General features: G+C 43.6%; 1 protein-coding gene across 4 annotated transcripts in view; it reads left to right on the top strand.

The window, feature by feature from the left end:
* Nucleotides 1–13,582, top strand: part of cita (citron rho-interacting serine/threonine kinase a) — a 278,500-nt gene that overhangs the window by 25,061 nt on the left and 239,857 nt on the right. For all 4 annotated transcript variants that reach the window (XM_038792114.1, XM_038792104.1, XM_038792084.1 and 1 more), the window contains exons 7-8: nt 3,130–3,272; nt 8,083–8,176. In XM_038792114.1, coding sequence (XP_038648042.1) covers nt 3,130–3,272; nt 8,083–8,176 — 237 coding nt within the window. The remainder of the gene's footprint in view (nt 1–3,129; nt 3,273–8,082; nt 8,177–13,582) is intronic.

Below are 13,582 nucleotides of genomic sequence, written 5' to 3'. Positions count from 1 at the left end.
GGCTGAGACCATCCTGTGCATTGTGAAGGAGATGATGTCATGATGCTCATACTCGTCAACACAAGGATAAAGTAGTTAGTCATTCTAAAAGTGACTTTTAGATTCTAGATAGTCAAGTGGTCAAGGATCGAACTGGAGTCTGGTCTTTCAACATTTATCAGCTTTTATTCACGTAAAGACACATCGCAAACATCCACCTCCAAACTCAAGAATTTCAGTCTGCATCTGTCTATAGGAGCACAAGAAAATCCAGAGTTAATGCCCACTATGTACAATTAAACTCCCAATTAACACTGACCTAGAATGCATTCATACTAAAGGGGGAATTTTTCATAGGCAAGGACAAGTGGACTTGGGTGCAACGGGGAGTATTTCCCCAAAAAGTGACATTGGGTCTGGATTCTGACAACAATCCTGCCATTTTCCAGGTCGTGGAACTATTCCAGTCAATGGATTCCAATTTGTCAGCAACTGCAAGGTTGACCAGCAGATTCTGCAGCAGGGATTCTTAAGTGAAATCGACATGCTGGGAAATGTTTGATAGGTAAAAGTGAAAAGCTGCAACCGTGTCCAAGTGAGACTGCTGCTCACAGGGCTTCTCCAAGAGTGTTTTCACTGCTCGACACGTGATTGCCAACTTCTTCTTTTCAGTCACTTTATCTGTCATGCATTTCAGTCTCTTTTATTTCTACTTCCCTGATGTTAGACTTTGCCACTGCATTGGAGAAGCTCATGCAGCTCTAATTTGCACGTCTGATGAAGAACAAAGAGGACCAGCATTGGCACCAATCACAATCCACTACACAGGGTAGAGGGAATGGACACATTGATCTGGTCCCGAGGAGGCAAAACCCCAACACAAGATCTACAGGCAAAGGATCGTCTCTGGGGATATCTGAGCACCAGTGCCTGAGGAGACCTCTGTCTTCATAGCAGGTTGTTGCTGCCATCAGCAGCCTGCTGAAACTAGACTTCATTCCTAGTGGAGGAGGTAGACATGTATTGCCAGTGGCTGTTAATAATAATAATCTTTATTGTCACAAGTAGGCTTACATTACTACTGCATTGAAGTTACTGTGAGAAGCCCCTAGTCGTCACATTCCAGCGTCTGTTCGGGGACACAGAGGGAGAATTCAGAATGTCCAAATGACCTAACAGCACGTCTTGCAGGATTTATGGGAGGAAACCGGGGCACCCGGAGGAAACTCATGCAGGCACAGGGAGAGCGTGCAGACTCCGCACAGACAGTGACCCAAGCCAGAATTGAACCTGGTGCTGTGAAGCAATAGTGCTAACCACCATGCTACCTATCAGTGGAGGGCCACCCACCCTTAAGGTCTCTAACTCTCCTGAGATGGTGTGCTCTCTCCTTGCAAAAGTACAGGAGATAGGCATGTGTGGAGAGGAGGGAAGGACCACATTTCTTGGATGTTGGCTGTGATGTATGGTCATGGGGGGGGGGGGGGGGGGGGGGGGGCAATAAGATGAGGGTCAGTGTGAGTGTTAGTTGTTTGGATGGAAATGTGAGGTGCCTGGAAAGAGGAATGAGCGGCATCCTTCTAAATTCCAACGAGTACAGTCCCAGTCTGCTCAACCTCTCCTTGTAATCCAATCCCCCTCAACTCTGGGATTAACCTAGTGAATCTCCTCTGCACACCCTCCAGCGCCAGTATGTCCTTTCTCCGGTAAGGAGACCAAAACTGAACACCATACTCCAGGTGTGGCCTCACTAACACCTTATAGAGCCGCAGCATAACCTCCCTAGTCTTAAACTCCATCCCTCTAGCAATGAAGGACAACACTCCATTCGTCGTCTTAATCACCTGTTGCACCTGTAAACCAACTTTTTGCGATTCATTAACTAATTTGAGGCATGTCCAGCATAAAGTCATTCCCCTGAAGGGGAATTAAATGCCTATTTTTGCACACTTCTCCAGCTTGGCCCTCTTACTCGGGGTTGTATGACAGTGTCTGCTTCTAACATAGCACCTTGGTAATGTTCATAGAATCCCTGCAGTGCAGAAGGAGGCCATTCAGCCCATCAAATCTGCACCGACTCTCTTAAACAGCACCCTACCTCTGCCCAACCCCCTGTCCTCACCCCAACTAATCTTTGGACACCTAAGGGGCAATTTAGCATGGCCAATACACCTAGCCTGCACATCTTTGGACCGTGGGAGGAAACCGGACAAAAACCACGCAGATACTGGGAGAATGTGCAAACTCCAGACAGGCAGACACCTGAGGTCAGAATCAAACCCAGGTGCCTGGCACTGTGGGCAGCAATGCTAACCACTATGCCACCATGCCACTTGCTTGCATATGGTTCATTGCACTTAAGATACTTTGGCTTCATTCGAAAGCTTCACCTGATGGTCAAGAAACATCCCATTCACCTAGCCTTAAGTCCAGCTGTAATGCTGCAGCTAACACTATTTGAAAGTAGACATGGTCCATTGGCTTCAGAAGGTCTGATGGAAAATGAAGGTTTTGGTACACGTGGTTATATGAATAATTGGGTGCTGATCAGTGCTAAAATCTGAGTATAATTTTTTAAAGACTGTTTTGAAGGTGAAACTTGGATTTAGGTGTGCTAAATTAATACTGAACTATATAAAAATCTAATCTGTAATTTGAGGAATTTTTTCTTTAACAGTGTTGTGTACACTCTCACTGCCTTGTCTAGTGGAGGATTGCTCAGTTCCTGATTTTAGAATCCAGAGTCTGATTAAAATGGGGCCTGATGATTTGGTTTAGGCTAAACCAGACAAATTTGTGTTCCTTTGAGAATGTGTTTATTTCAATTTTCTCCGCATATCGATGAAAGTGCTGATTTGCTCAGGTGGTTCCATTGCGTGTCAGCAACCCTGGTGATACTTCACCAGGTACCAGGTTTTGAGCCAAGTCTACACAGCTGGACCCCATGACTCTTCTCACTTGATGCCCAACTACGTATGAATTTCTGGCAGTGGTCCCTGGATGGAAAGACAACCTTTTTTTTCCTCTCCTTTTCCTAACTTAAAAACATGGAAGGTTATTGCAACACTCCAAAACTTCATGCTGCACAGAACAGAATTGTACACAACGTTGTAGAATATTTATTAATGTGTCTTTTTGTTTTGCATTTAGGTCATGGAATACCAACCAGGGGGTGACCTGCTGGCACTTCTGAATCGGTATGATGATCAGTTTGATGAGAGTATGGCTCAGTTCTATTTGGCCGAGTTGGTTCTGGCCATTCATAGTGTTCACCAGATCGGCTACGTTCATAGGTGAGCATTTGTATGGGATACTGGAATTACAGGCCGTAGGAAAGAAATGGTGCTAGCTGCAGGTTGGTGGCTGATCTGAAGATGCAATGGACCAAACTGAATCTCTCCTCCCTTCATGGGGTGTTCTTTCCCTATACAAGGTGATGGAATATCCTGTTTTGGCAAATCAGTTAACCAATCAAACTGAGGTTTTAAATCAATCAAACTGAGCAGATTACACCTGAGAAAACATTTCTGATTTTAATTGCCAGTCAAATCCATCAGTATTAATAATAATAAAGCGAGCAAATAGTAGCACAAGCTTGCTTTAGTGTCTTTTCGAAGCTTATCAGTTCCTAGCAACGCGAAGTAATAATTGCTTTGCACTTCTATCTAGTAATTAGCTTTCATACATGGGGCATGATCTTCCGGTTGTGCCTGCTTCGAGATCGGAAATTCCTGTCCAAGGTCAGTGGTCCTTTAAATGGTGGTGGGTCCCATGGTCGGAGGGATCAGAAAATTTACCCCATGGTCCTTTTCTTTTTCTCACCAATGACATAGGTTACCCCTCCTGTGAAGCAGTTACCAAGGCCTAATGAATCTTAAGTAATGCTGTTGATTTAGCCGAGAGATGACAATCAACTACTTTTTCATTGCTACACAGAGTTTGTACTTCAATTAAATGGCAAGGTCTGACTCATGGGTCCCTTTAAACCAACTGGTTATTGTACCCATTCCATTGTGAGTGAAGTAGGAGTTAACTGTACTGTGACAGAAGTAGGAGTTAACAGTACTCATGGCATGTTAAATCTTGAGAGCAGGTTCTTGAGTCATCAGGACACTCACCTGATGAAGGAGCTGTGCCCTGAAAGCTAGTGATTCCAAACAAACCTGTTGGACTTTAACCTGGTTTAAGACTTCATACTGTGCCCACCCCAGTCCAACGCCGGCATCTCCACATCAAATCTTGAGAGATAAGTCCTTTGTTGCCTACAAGGGTTTACAATGACTAATAACATACATTCACATTGCCATTTCTACATTTGCAATGTGACCGTGCTGTTTTAATATTGTGTATTTATTCAGAATTTAAAATCAGTAGTTTCTGTTAGGCGCAGTGGAAAAGATCTTCTTAAGACAAGGGATACTAAGCTTTTTTCAGTGGGTATGCTAGTATATATCCTTTCTACCAGATGGCGGTTGATAGCAATTTTCTTTTTGACGTAACATATTTAATATAGTGAGAACAGCTCAATGCACTTCAAAGGTGACAATGGACAGCAGCAAGATGTGGGGGCTGTGTTTCATTACTGAATATAGATTGTTGTACTTTCCATATTGCAAGTTGTAACAATTAAGGACACGTTAATATCTTTGGGTTTCCCTGCACATGTTTTATTAGTTGTTTTTGGTTTTCCGTCATTCTGGCTACTCTTATAAGTTAGTACTATGTCTCTATGTTTTATTTGCTCTTAACAACGGACAACCTTTCTCTTAACATTCTATCCATAATAACCCTATTTAGTTGAGAGTTGGGATAAGAGGGGCATTTTCAGGATGGCAACCTGTAACTAATGGAGCATCACAGGGATCAGTGCTGGGGCCACAATTGTTTACGCTATATATGATGATTTGGATGAGGGAACATAGAACAGTACAGCACAGAACAGGCCCTTCGGCCCTCAATGTTGTGCCGAGCAATGATCACCCTACTCAAACCCACGTATCCACCCTATACCCGTAACCCAACAACCCTTAACCTTACTTTTTAGGACACTACGGGCAATTTAGCATGGCCAGTCCACCTAACCCGCACATCTTTGGACTGTGGGAGGAAACCGGAGCACCCGGAGGAAACCCACGCACACACTGGGAGGACGTGCAGACTCCGCACAGACAGTGACCCAGCCGGGAATCGAACCTGGGACCCTGGAGCTGTGAAGCATTTATGCTAACCACCATGCTACCGTGCTGCCCGTCCTACCGTGGAAGTGAATATAATATTACCAAGTTTGAGGATGACACAAAGATAGGCCAGAAGGCAAGTGGTGAGGATGACAGAGTTTGCAGAGGAATATAGACAGGTTAAGTGAGTGGGTAATAAATTGGCAGATGGAATATAGTGTAGGAAAGTGTGAAGTTATGCACTTTGGTGGGAAGAGTAAAAGAGCTGATTATTATTTAAAGAGAGAAGACTGCAGAAAGTTGCAGTGCAGGGATTTGGGGGCCTTTGTGTATAAATCACAAAAAGTTAGTTTTGCAAGTTCAGCGATTAATAGAGAAAGCAAATGGAATGCTGACCTTTATTTCAGAGGGAATGGAGTAAAAATAGGGAAGTCTTGAAACTAAACAAGGCACTAGTTAGACCATACCTGGAATACTGTGAATAGTTTTAGTCCCCTTATCTAAGGAAAGATATACTGGCATTGGAGGCAGTCCAGAGAAGATTCATGAGGTCGATCTCAGATGTATGGAGGGATTTTCTGATAAGAGGTTGAGTAAGTTGGGTCTGTACTCATTGGGTTTAAAAGAAAAAGAGGTGACCTTAATGAGAAGTACAGGAATCTCAAAGGGCTAGACATGGTAGATGCTGAGGAGTTGTTTTCCCCTTGGAGGACTGGAGGGCATTATCTCAGAGTAAGGGGTTGTCCATTTAAGACCGTGATGAGGAGGAATTTCTCCTCTCACAGAACAATGAATCTGTGGAATGATTTACCGCAAGGGGCTGTGGAAACTAGGTGGTTAAGCATGTTCAAGGCTGAGATAAACAGAATTTTAATCAGAAAAGGAATCGAGGGTTCTGGAGATAAGACTAGAAAGTGGAGTTGAGGACTATCATTTCAGATCAGTCATGATCTCCTTGAATGGTGGAGCCGACTCGATAGGCCGAATGGTCTACATCTCCTCCTGTGTCTTATGGTTGTTTCCTAATACGATGTGGAGCTAGATTCGCTAAAATATATTTCCACATTGCTACGATTTGTTTACGATGCATCTGTTTAACAAATTGTTATTCGTTGTAGCTTAACTTGGACTACATACACTATTTTAACATTGCAGTTAGTCACATGTAAACTTTATTATCAATCTGATCACACATATCTACCATTATTTCTGTGTCTTCCTGAGGTCATTTTGGGGCGGATTACTCTTGGATGTAGCCTGAGATTTATTGGAGGTCAGCAGAAAGTGAAACCTATTTATCTTTTATCTTTCTCTTTAAAAGTTAAAAAAGAATTGAATTTGAGACACCGGTGTGAAGAATGCACCTTACAATAAAAGGTGTACCTGACTCTATACTTCCAACGACTCCTTGTCTCACAGAGCTGCCACCTATCAATGGTTGTGATCTCAATTACTTATACTCTTTTCTGAACAACTCACTGACCCCACAAGTCTTCCTTCCCTTGTCCCATTAATTGTCCTCACATCATCTTCTTGATTCTCCCCTGTCGGCATGAGTTTCCTCCGGGGAATGAGGAGGGGTTTCACAAGAGATGGCGTCTATTCATATCTCATTTTAAGGAATTAGCCTCAGTCAGCAATTAAAGGAGGGGGAGGTAGTTATCGATGAATTGTTTTTGGGTTGAGGGAGGGATTGTTAAATGTTAGTTAAATGTGTGTATTGTAAATTATGTAAAAACATTTAAAAAACCTAATTTAAATTGTTTTTAAAGTAAGGAATAAAATTAGCTGCACATCTAAATTACTATACAATTATAATCAAAGTCACTGATGTACAATTTCCATAATATTGTGGACATAATCAAATTACTTTGAGATTGGATAATTAAAATTGTATTTTTATTATAAGTACCATAAATTAGTGTGACAATATGGTTAATACCAGGGTGTCATAATTGGACTTTGTTCTGTGTCCTCCACTACTGAAATCAGCCTAACTCCAATGAGAGTGCTGCAGTGATGGGGTTCTTTTAACAGGAATCCTGTACTCGCTATATTAATAATCCAGCAGCATTGGAAATTATTTTTTAAAATAAATTCAGAGTACCCAATTTATTTTTTCCAATTAAGGGACAATTTAGCGTGGCCTATCCACCTACCCTGCACATCTTTGGGTTGTGGGGGCGAAACCCACGCAAACACGGGGAGAATGTGCAAACTCCACACAGACAGTGACCCAGAGCCGGGATCGAACCTGGGACCTCTGCGCCCTGAGGCTACAGGGCTAACCCACTGCGCCACCGTGCTGCCCAGCATTGCAAATTAATAATGTCCTCTGGAGTTAACCCAGGAGACCAATTTTGTGATGGTGTCAATATTGCACAATCTGCAATCCTGGCTATTGTGGATGAATTGGAATACAGCTCCCTGAAAGAATTGTCTTCAGACGAGTTTAATTGGACATAATACTAGGGGTACGGCTAGAAGGAAGGAGTATCTTGTTACACTCTGCCAAGCTCAGCTAAACTGTCTGTTAAAAATTGCTGATGTCTATATCGGTTCATGATGCAAGACCACTTGAAATTCCAGTAGTCAAAGTGATGGTTCAGTAATGTCGTGATGCGTATGGTTTTCATTAACTGCTGAGAAGACTTATTGCTCAGAACCCTTATTGTTGAATGTATGGAGATTATGAAGAGGGACATCACTAACAATGCAACACTCTCTCAGTAACTGGATATATGATCAAGTGGACATAATGGAATCCACAAACTGCTGACTGAAATCCAATGCCAGCAATCAACTATGCTAACTCTTTTATGTAGCACTTCCTGAAATTGTCCACGAATCACAATAATTCTTAATTGCATCGTGTTGCTAATATTATAATTTGAAGAATGATAGATGTTTGTTTTTCTCTTCTCAGAGATATCAAACCTGAGAATATCCTAATTGATCGAACAGGACATATTAAACTGGCAGATTTCGGATCAGTGGCCAAACTGAATACAAACAAAATGGTATGATAAAGACCCTGGAATGCTCAAACTAATCTATATGTGGATACTGCAACCTGTTGGGTCTATGCATGTAAATGGGAGTACTGTAATCTGATTGTAAGTGGTGGATTGGTGCAGAATAATGTAGTAGATAGTGAAATGCTGTATAGAGGGTGCTGTTGCCCATTGTGACTGGCTCTTGGGTCCACAGCAGATAAAGACACTGAATTACATTACCATCTTTAGTGGCTTTAGCCTAGAGATAAAAAGTGCCAAATAATGGAGGGACAGGGGACTTACAGTACACTTTAAATTTCTGAAAAGAGGGCAATTTTTAGGAACAATGTTTTGCTTTTTGACAGCAAATACAAGTAATAAAACCGAGAACATAACTCTTATGGCAATAGCATTCTTTTGTAAAAATGACCCAAAGATCAACATTATTATCTTTAAAATTCAGTTGTATTGGAAGATGTAATATGTTCAATTTAACGGCCAATAGTTTTGGCTGCGAGATGGACCAGACAATTTGGATTTTGTTTATTGTCACGTGTACCAAGGTACAGTGAAAAGTATTTTTCTGCGAGCAACTCCACAGATAATTAAGTACATGAAAAGAAAAGGAAATAAAAGAAAATACATAATAGAGCAACACAAGGTACGCAATGTGACAAGCATACAAGCGTGTAGTATTATTGAGGTCAGTCCATAAGAGGGTCATTTAGGAGTCTGGTAACAGCGAGGAAGAAACTATTTTTGAATCTGTTCGTGTGTGAACCTCATGCCCAATGGAAGAAGTTGGAAGAGTGAGTAAGCCAGGTGGGTTGGTCTTTGATTATGCTGCCCCCTTTCCCCAGGCAGCATGAGGTGTAGATGGAGTCAATGGATGGGAGGCAGATTCATGTGATGGACTGGGCTGTGTTCATGACTCTGAAGTTTCTTGCGGTCTTGGGCCGAGTAGTTGCCATACCAGGCTGTGATGCAGCCCGATAGGATGCTTTCTATGGTGCACCTGTAAAAGTTGGTAAGAGTTAATGTGGACATGCTGAATTTTCTTAGTTTCCTCAGGAAGCATAGGCTTTCTTGGTGGCAGCGTCGATGTGTGTGGACCAGGACAGATTTTTGGAGATGTGTACCCTTAGGAATTTGAAACTGCTAACCATCTCCACCTCGGCCCCGTTGATGCTGACAGGGGCGTGTACAGTACTTTGCTTCCTGAAGTCAATGGCCAGCTCTTTAGTTATGCTGGCATTGAGGGATAGATTGTTGTTGCTGCACCACTCCACTAGGTTCTCAATCTCCCTCCTGTATTCTGACTTGTCATTATTCGAGATCCGGCCCACTATGGTCGTGTCGCCAGCAAACTTGTAGATAGAGTTGAAACCAAATTTTGCCACGCAGTCGTGTAATAACAGGGAGTATAGTAGGGGGCTAAGTATGCAGCCTTGCGGGGCCCCGGTATTGAGGACTATTGTGGAGGACGTGTTGCTGTTAGCACACTCTTCTAAATATACTGCAGTATTGGCATGGTGGCACAGTGATTGGCACTACTGCCTCAGTGACAGGACCTGGCCTTGAGTGACTGTCTGTGTCTGCGTGGGATTCCTCCCGGTACTCCTATTTCCTCCCACAGTCCACTGATGTGCAGGTTAGGTGGATTGGGCATGTTAAATTGCCCCATGGCGTACAAAAAAGTTAGGTGGGGTTACTGGGTTATGGGGATAGAGTGGGTGTCTGATTCTAGACAGGGTGTTCTTTCAGAGAGTCGGTGCAGACTCGATGGGCTGAATAGCCTCTTTTTGCACTGCAGGGATTGTATGATTGTATTATTCAATGAAGAGAGTAGATCCAATATCTTTTAAGGTCAGTAGATAACAAATGAAGAAAAATGGCAGCTGTAGCTCGGTTGGTTGCACTCTTGCTTCTGAGACACCAATGCTAAAAATTGCATTTCTGAGACTTGAGCACAAAATCTAGACTTGTACTCCAGTGCAGTACTGAAGGAGTGCAGAACTTGGAGGGGCAGTCTTTCACATTAGATATTAAAGCCTGGTTCTATTTGCTTCCTAAAGTGAGGGAAAAAAATTCTTGAAGGCTATTTTGAAGAAGAGCAGGCAAATGGTCTTGGGCCACGTGGTATCCCTCAATTAGCATCACGGTAGGGCAGCACGGTAGCATTGAGGATAGCACAATGGCTTCACAGCTCCAGGGTCCCAGGTTCGATTCCGGCTTGGGTCACTGTCTGTGCGGAGTCTGCACATCCTCCCCGTGTGTGCGTGGGTTTCCTCCGGGTGCTCCAGTTTCCTCCCACAGTCCAAAGATGTGCAGGTTAGGTGGATTGGCCATGATAAATTGCCCTTAGTGTCCAAAATTGCCCTTAGTGTTGGGTGGGGTTATTGGGATAGGGGGAGGTGTTGACCTTGGGTAGGGTGCTCTTTCCAAGAGCCGGTGCAGACTCGATGGGCCGAATGGCCTCCTTCGGCACTGTAAATTCTATGATCTATGATTAAAAGAAGAGTACCTGCTCATTATCACATTGCTGCTTGTGGGAGTGAGCTGCGTGCAAATTGGCTGTCCAGCTTCTTGCAACAGCGGCCACACTTCAGAAGTACCTTGTTCAATGTGAAGCACTTTGTGATGTTGTGAACAGCAGATTACCTAGCCCAAGCAACAATGCATTTAATTCCAGGTTACCAAGGGGAGAATCACAAGGCTTTATTTTCCCCCCCCCAAGGCCGACTACAGTAGTCCCCCTTTATAACGTGGGTGTTGGGGTCCAAGACAGCCACCCGCGTTGCATCCAAGCCGCGGATATCCACGATGGGGGTTTTAAATTTATTAAAAATCTATGCTAGCGCTTCCCATTGTGAGTCTGCGGGGGGCGGGGGGAGAGGTCAGACCCCCGTAGACTCTCAATGGGAAGCGCTAGCATAGATTTTTAAATAAATTTAAAACCCCATCGTGGATCTAATTAAAACAAGCACTGCTGCATTTTTAACAACTTGGATTGGAGGGAGAGAGCAGCCGGCAGTGTCAATTTCAGCGGCCGGCTGATTGTTTCAGTGAGAGAGCAGCTTCCTTCTCCGGATCAAAGTGAGCCGGCCGTTGAAATTGACACTTGCCGGCTGCTCTCTCCCTCCAATCAGCCGGCAGTGTCAATTTCAGCGGCTGGCTCACTTTGATCCGGAGAGGGAAGCTGACAGTTGGGGTCCATTAGCCCCCTCCGCCGTATATCACGAACCGCGGTATTGCGGAGCGCGGTATAACGGGGGACTACTGTATCTTGAAAATATTGGAATATATCACTCAGAAAGCCTTGACAAATATTATAATATGATCAGACAGTTAATGTAAGAGCAGAAGGAATAGGAGCATGAGCAGGTCATGCGGCCCCTCGAGCCTGCTCTGCCAGTCAATACGATCATGGCTGATCTGAGGTGGTCTTAACTTCACTTTCTTGCCTGTCCCTCATAACCTTTATTCCCTTGTCAATCAAAAATAAGTCATAAAATCATACAATACAGAAGAGGCCCTTCTGCCCATTTGTCCATATCAGCATTAAATATATTCAGTGACCCAGCTCCACTGCTCGCTGGGAGAGCGAATTCTAAACATTAACAACTCTCAAGACTGAAATGCGGAGGCATTTCTTCTCTAAGTGGGAGACCTTTATATTTAAACTGTGCTCCCTAGTTATAGATACCCCCACAAGGGGAAATATCCTCTCGGATTCTACCCTGTTGAGCCCACTCATTATCATATATTTTTCAATAGGATCACCTCTAATTCTTCTTAACTTCAATGAGCCCAAATTATTCAATTTAAGACACCTCCTTCATCCCAGGAATCCACCAAATGAAGCTTCTTTGAACGGCCTCCAGTGCATGTATATCCCTCCTTAAATACAGTGAACAAAATTACACACAGCACTTTAATGCATTGCTAAGACCATACCAGAGTTGTAACAAAACTTCCCATTTTATACTCCACGTCCCTTTTAATAAAGGCCAACATTCCATTTGCCTTCTTAATTATTTGCTATACCTTCATGTACAAGGATACCTATGTCCCTCTCTGTCGAATAATATGGTGTTATTGAAGGAATTAGTGATGCAATTGTGAAATCATCAGGCATTTGCAAGAAACAAAGAAGAAAGATGGAATAGTCTGTACGAGAGAGAGATGTGCTTACCCTTGTCACGAGACCCTGGGCAAGTGCGCAGTAAATTCCAGTCACACTTGACCCCAAATTACAACGCAGATGAAATTAGATTTTATTTAAATTACGCAAGGTCCTTGGTTGAGCCCAATAAACTACAGTCACCAGATATGTAGCATCATAACACAAGTAACCTTTTTCTAATATAATGATAATCTTTATTATTGTCACAAGTAGGCTGACATTAACACTGCAATGAAATTACTGTGAAAATATCCTAGTTGCCACACTCCGGCGCCTGTTTGGGTAATACACTTGAGGGAAAATTCAGAATATTCAATTCACTGAACAAGACCATCTTTCAGGACTTGTGGGAGGAAACCGGAGCACCCGGAGGAAAACCACACAGACACGGGAAGAATGTGCAGACTCGGCGCACACAGTGTGTACAGTATTATAACTAAACAGGCAGAAAATGTAACTATCTGCTACCCCCTTCCCAACACACTCTCTCTCTCTCTCTCTCTCTCTCTCTCTCTCTCCTCTCGTCTCTCTGTGTGTGTGTCTCTCTGTGTGTGTGTCTCTCTGTGTGTGTGTCTCTCGGTGTGTGTGTGTGTCTCTGTGTTTGTGTGTTCTCTGTGTGTGTGTGTGTCCCTGTGTGTGTGTGTGTCTCTCTGTGTGTGTGTTTGTGTGTATCTTGTGTCTCTGTGTCTCTCTCTGTGTCCTGTTCTCTGGTGCTCTGTTGTGCTCTCTCTGTGTGTCTCTCTGTGTGTGTGTCTCTCTGTTTGTGTCTCTCTGTGTGTGTCTCTCTGTGTGTGTCTCTCTGTGTGTGTCTGTCTGTGTGTGTCTCTCTGTGTGTGTCTCTGTGTGTGTGTGTGTCTCTGTGTGTGTGTGTGTGTCTCTGTGTGTGTGTGTCTCTGTGTGTGTGTGTCTCTGTGTGTGTGTGTGTGTCTCTGTGTGTGTGTGTGTGTGTTTCTGTGTGTGTGTGTGTTCTGTGTGTGTGTGTGTCTCTGTGTGTGTGTGTGTCTGTGTGTGTGTGTGTGTCTCTGTGTGTGTGTGTGTGTGTGTCTCTGTGTGTGTGTGTGTGTCTCTGTGTGTGTGTGTGTGTCTCTGTGTGTGTGTGTGTGTGTCTGTGTGTGTGTCTCTCTGTGTGTGTGTGTGTCTCTGTGTGTGTGTGTGTGTGTCTGTGTCTCTCTGTGTGTGTGTGTGTCTCTCGTGTGTGTGTGTGTCTCTCTGTGTGTGTGTCTCTCTGTGTGTGTGTCTCTCTG

The sequence above is a fragment of the Scyliorhinus canicula genome, chromosome 1 (assembly GCF_902713615.1).
Source record: "Scyliorhinus canicula chromosome 1, sScyCan1.1, whole genome shotgun sequence".
NCBI lineage: Eukaryota > Metazoa > Chordata > Chondrichthyes > Carcharhiniformes > Scyliorhinidae > Scyliorhinus > Scyliorhinus canicula.
The sequence above is the reverse complement of the archived record's forward strand: the minus strand, read 5'-3'. Positions and strand labels throughout refer to the sequence as shown.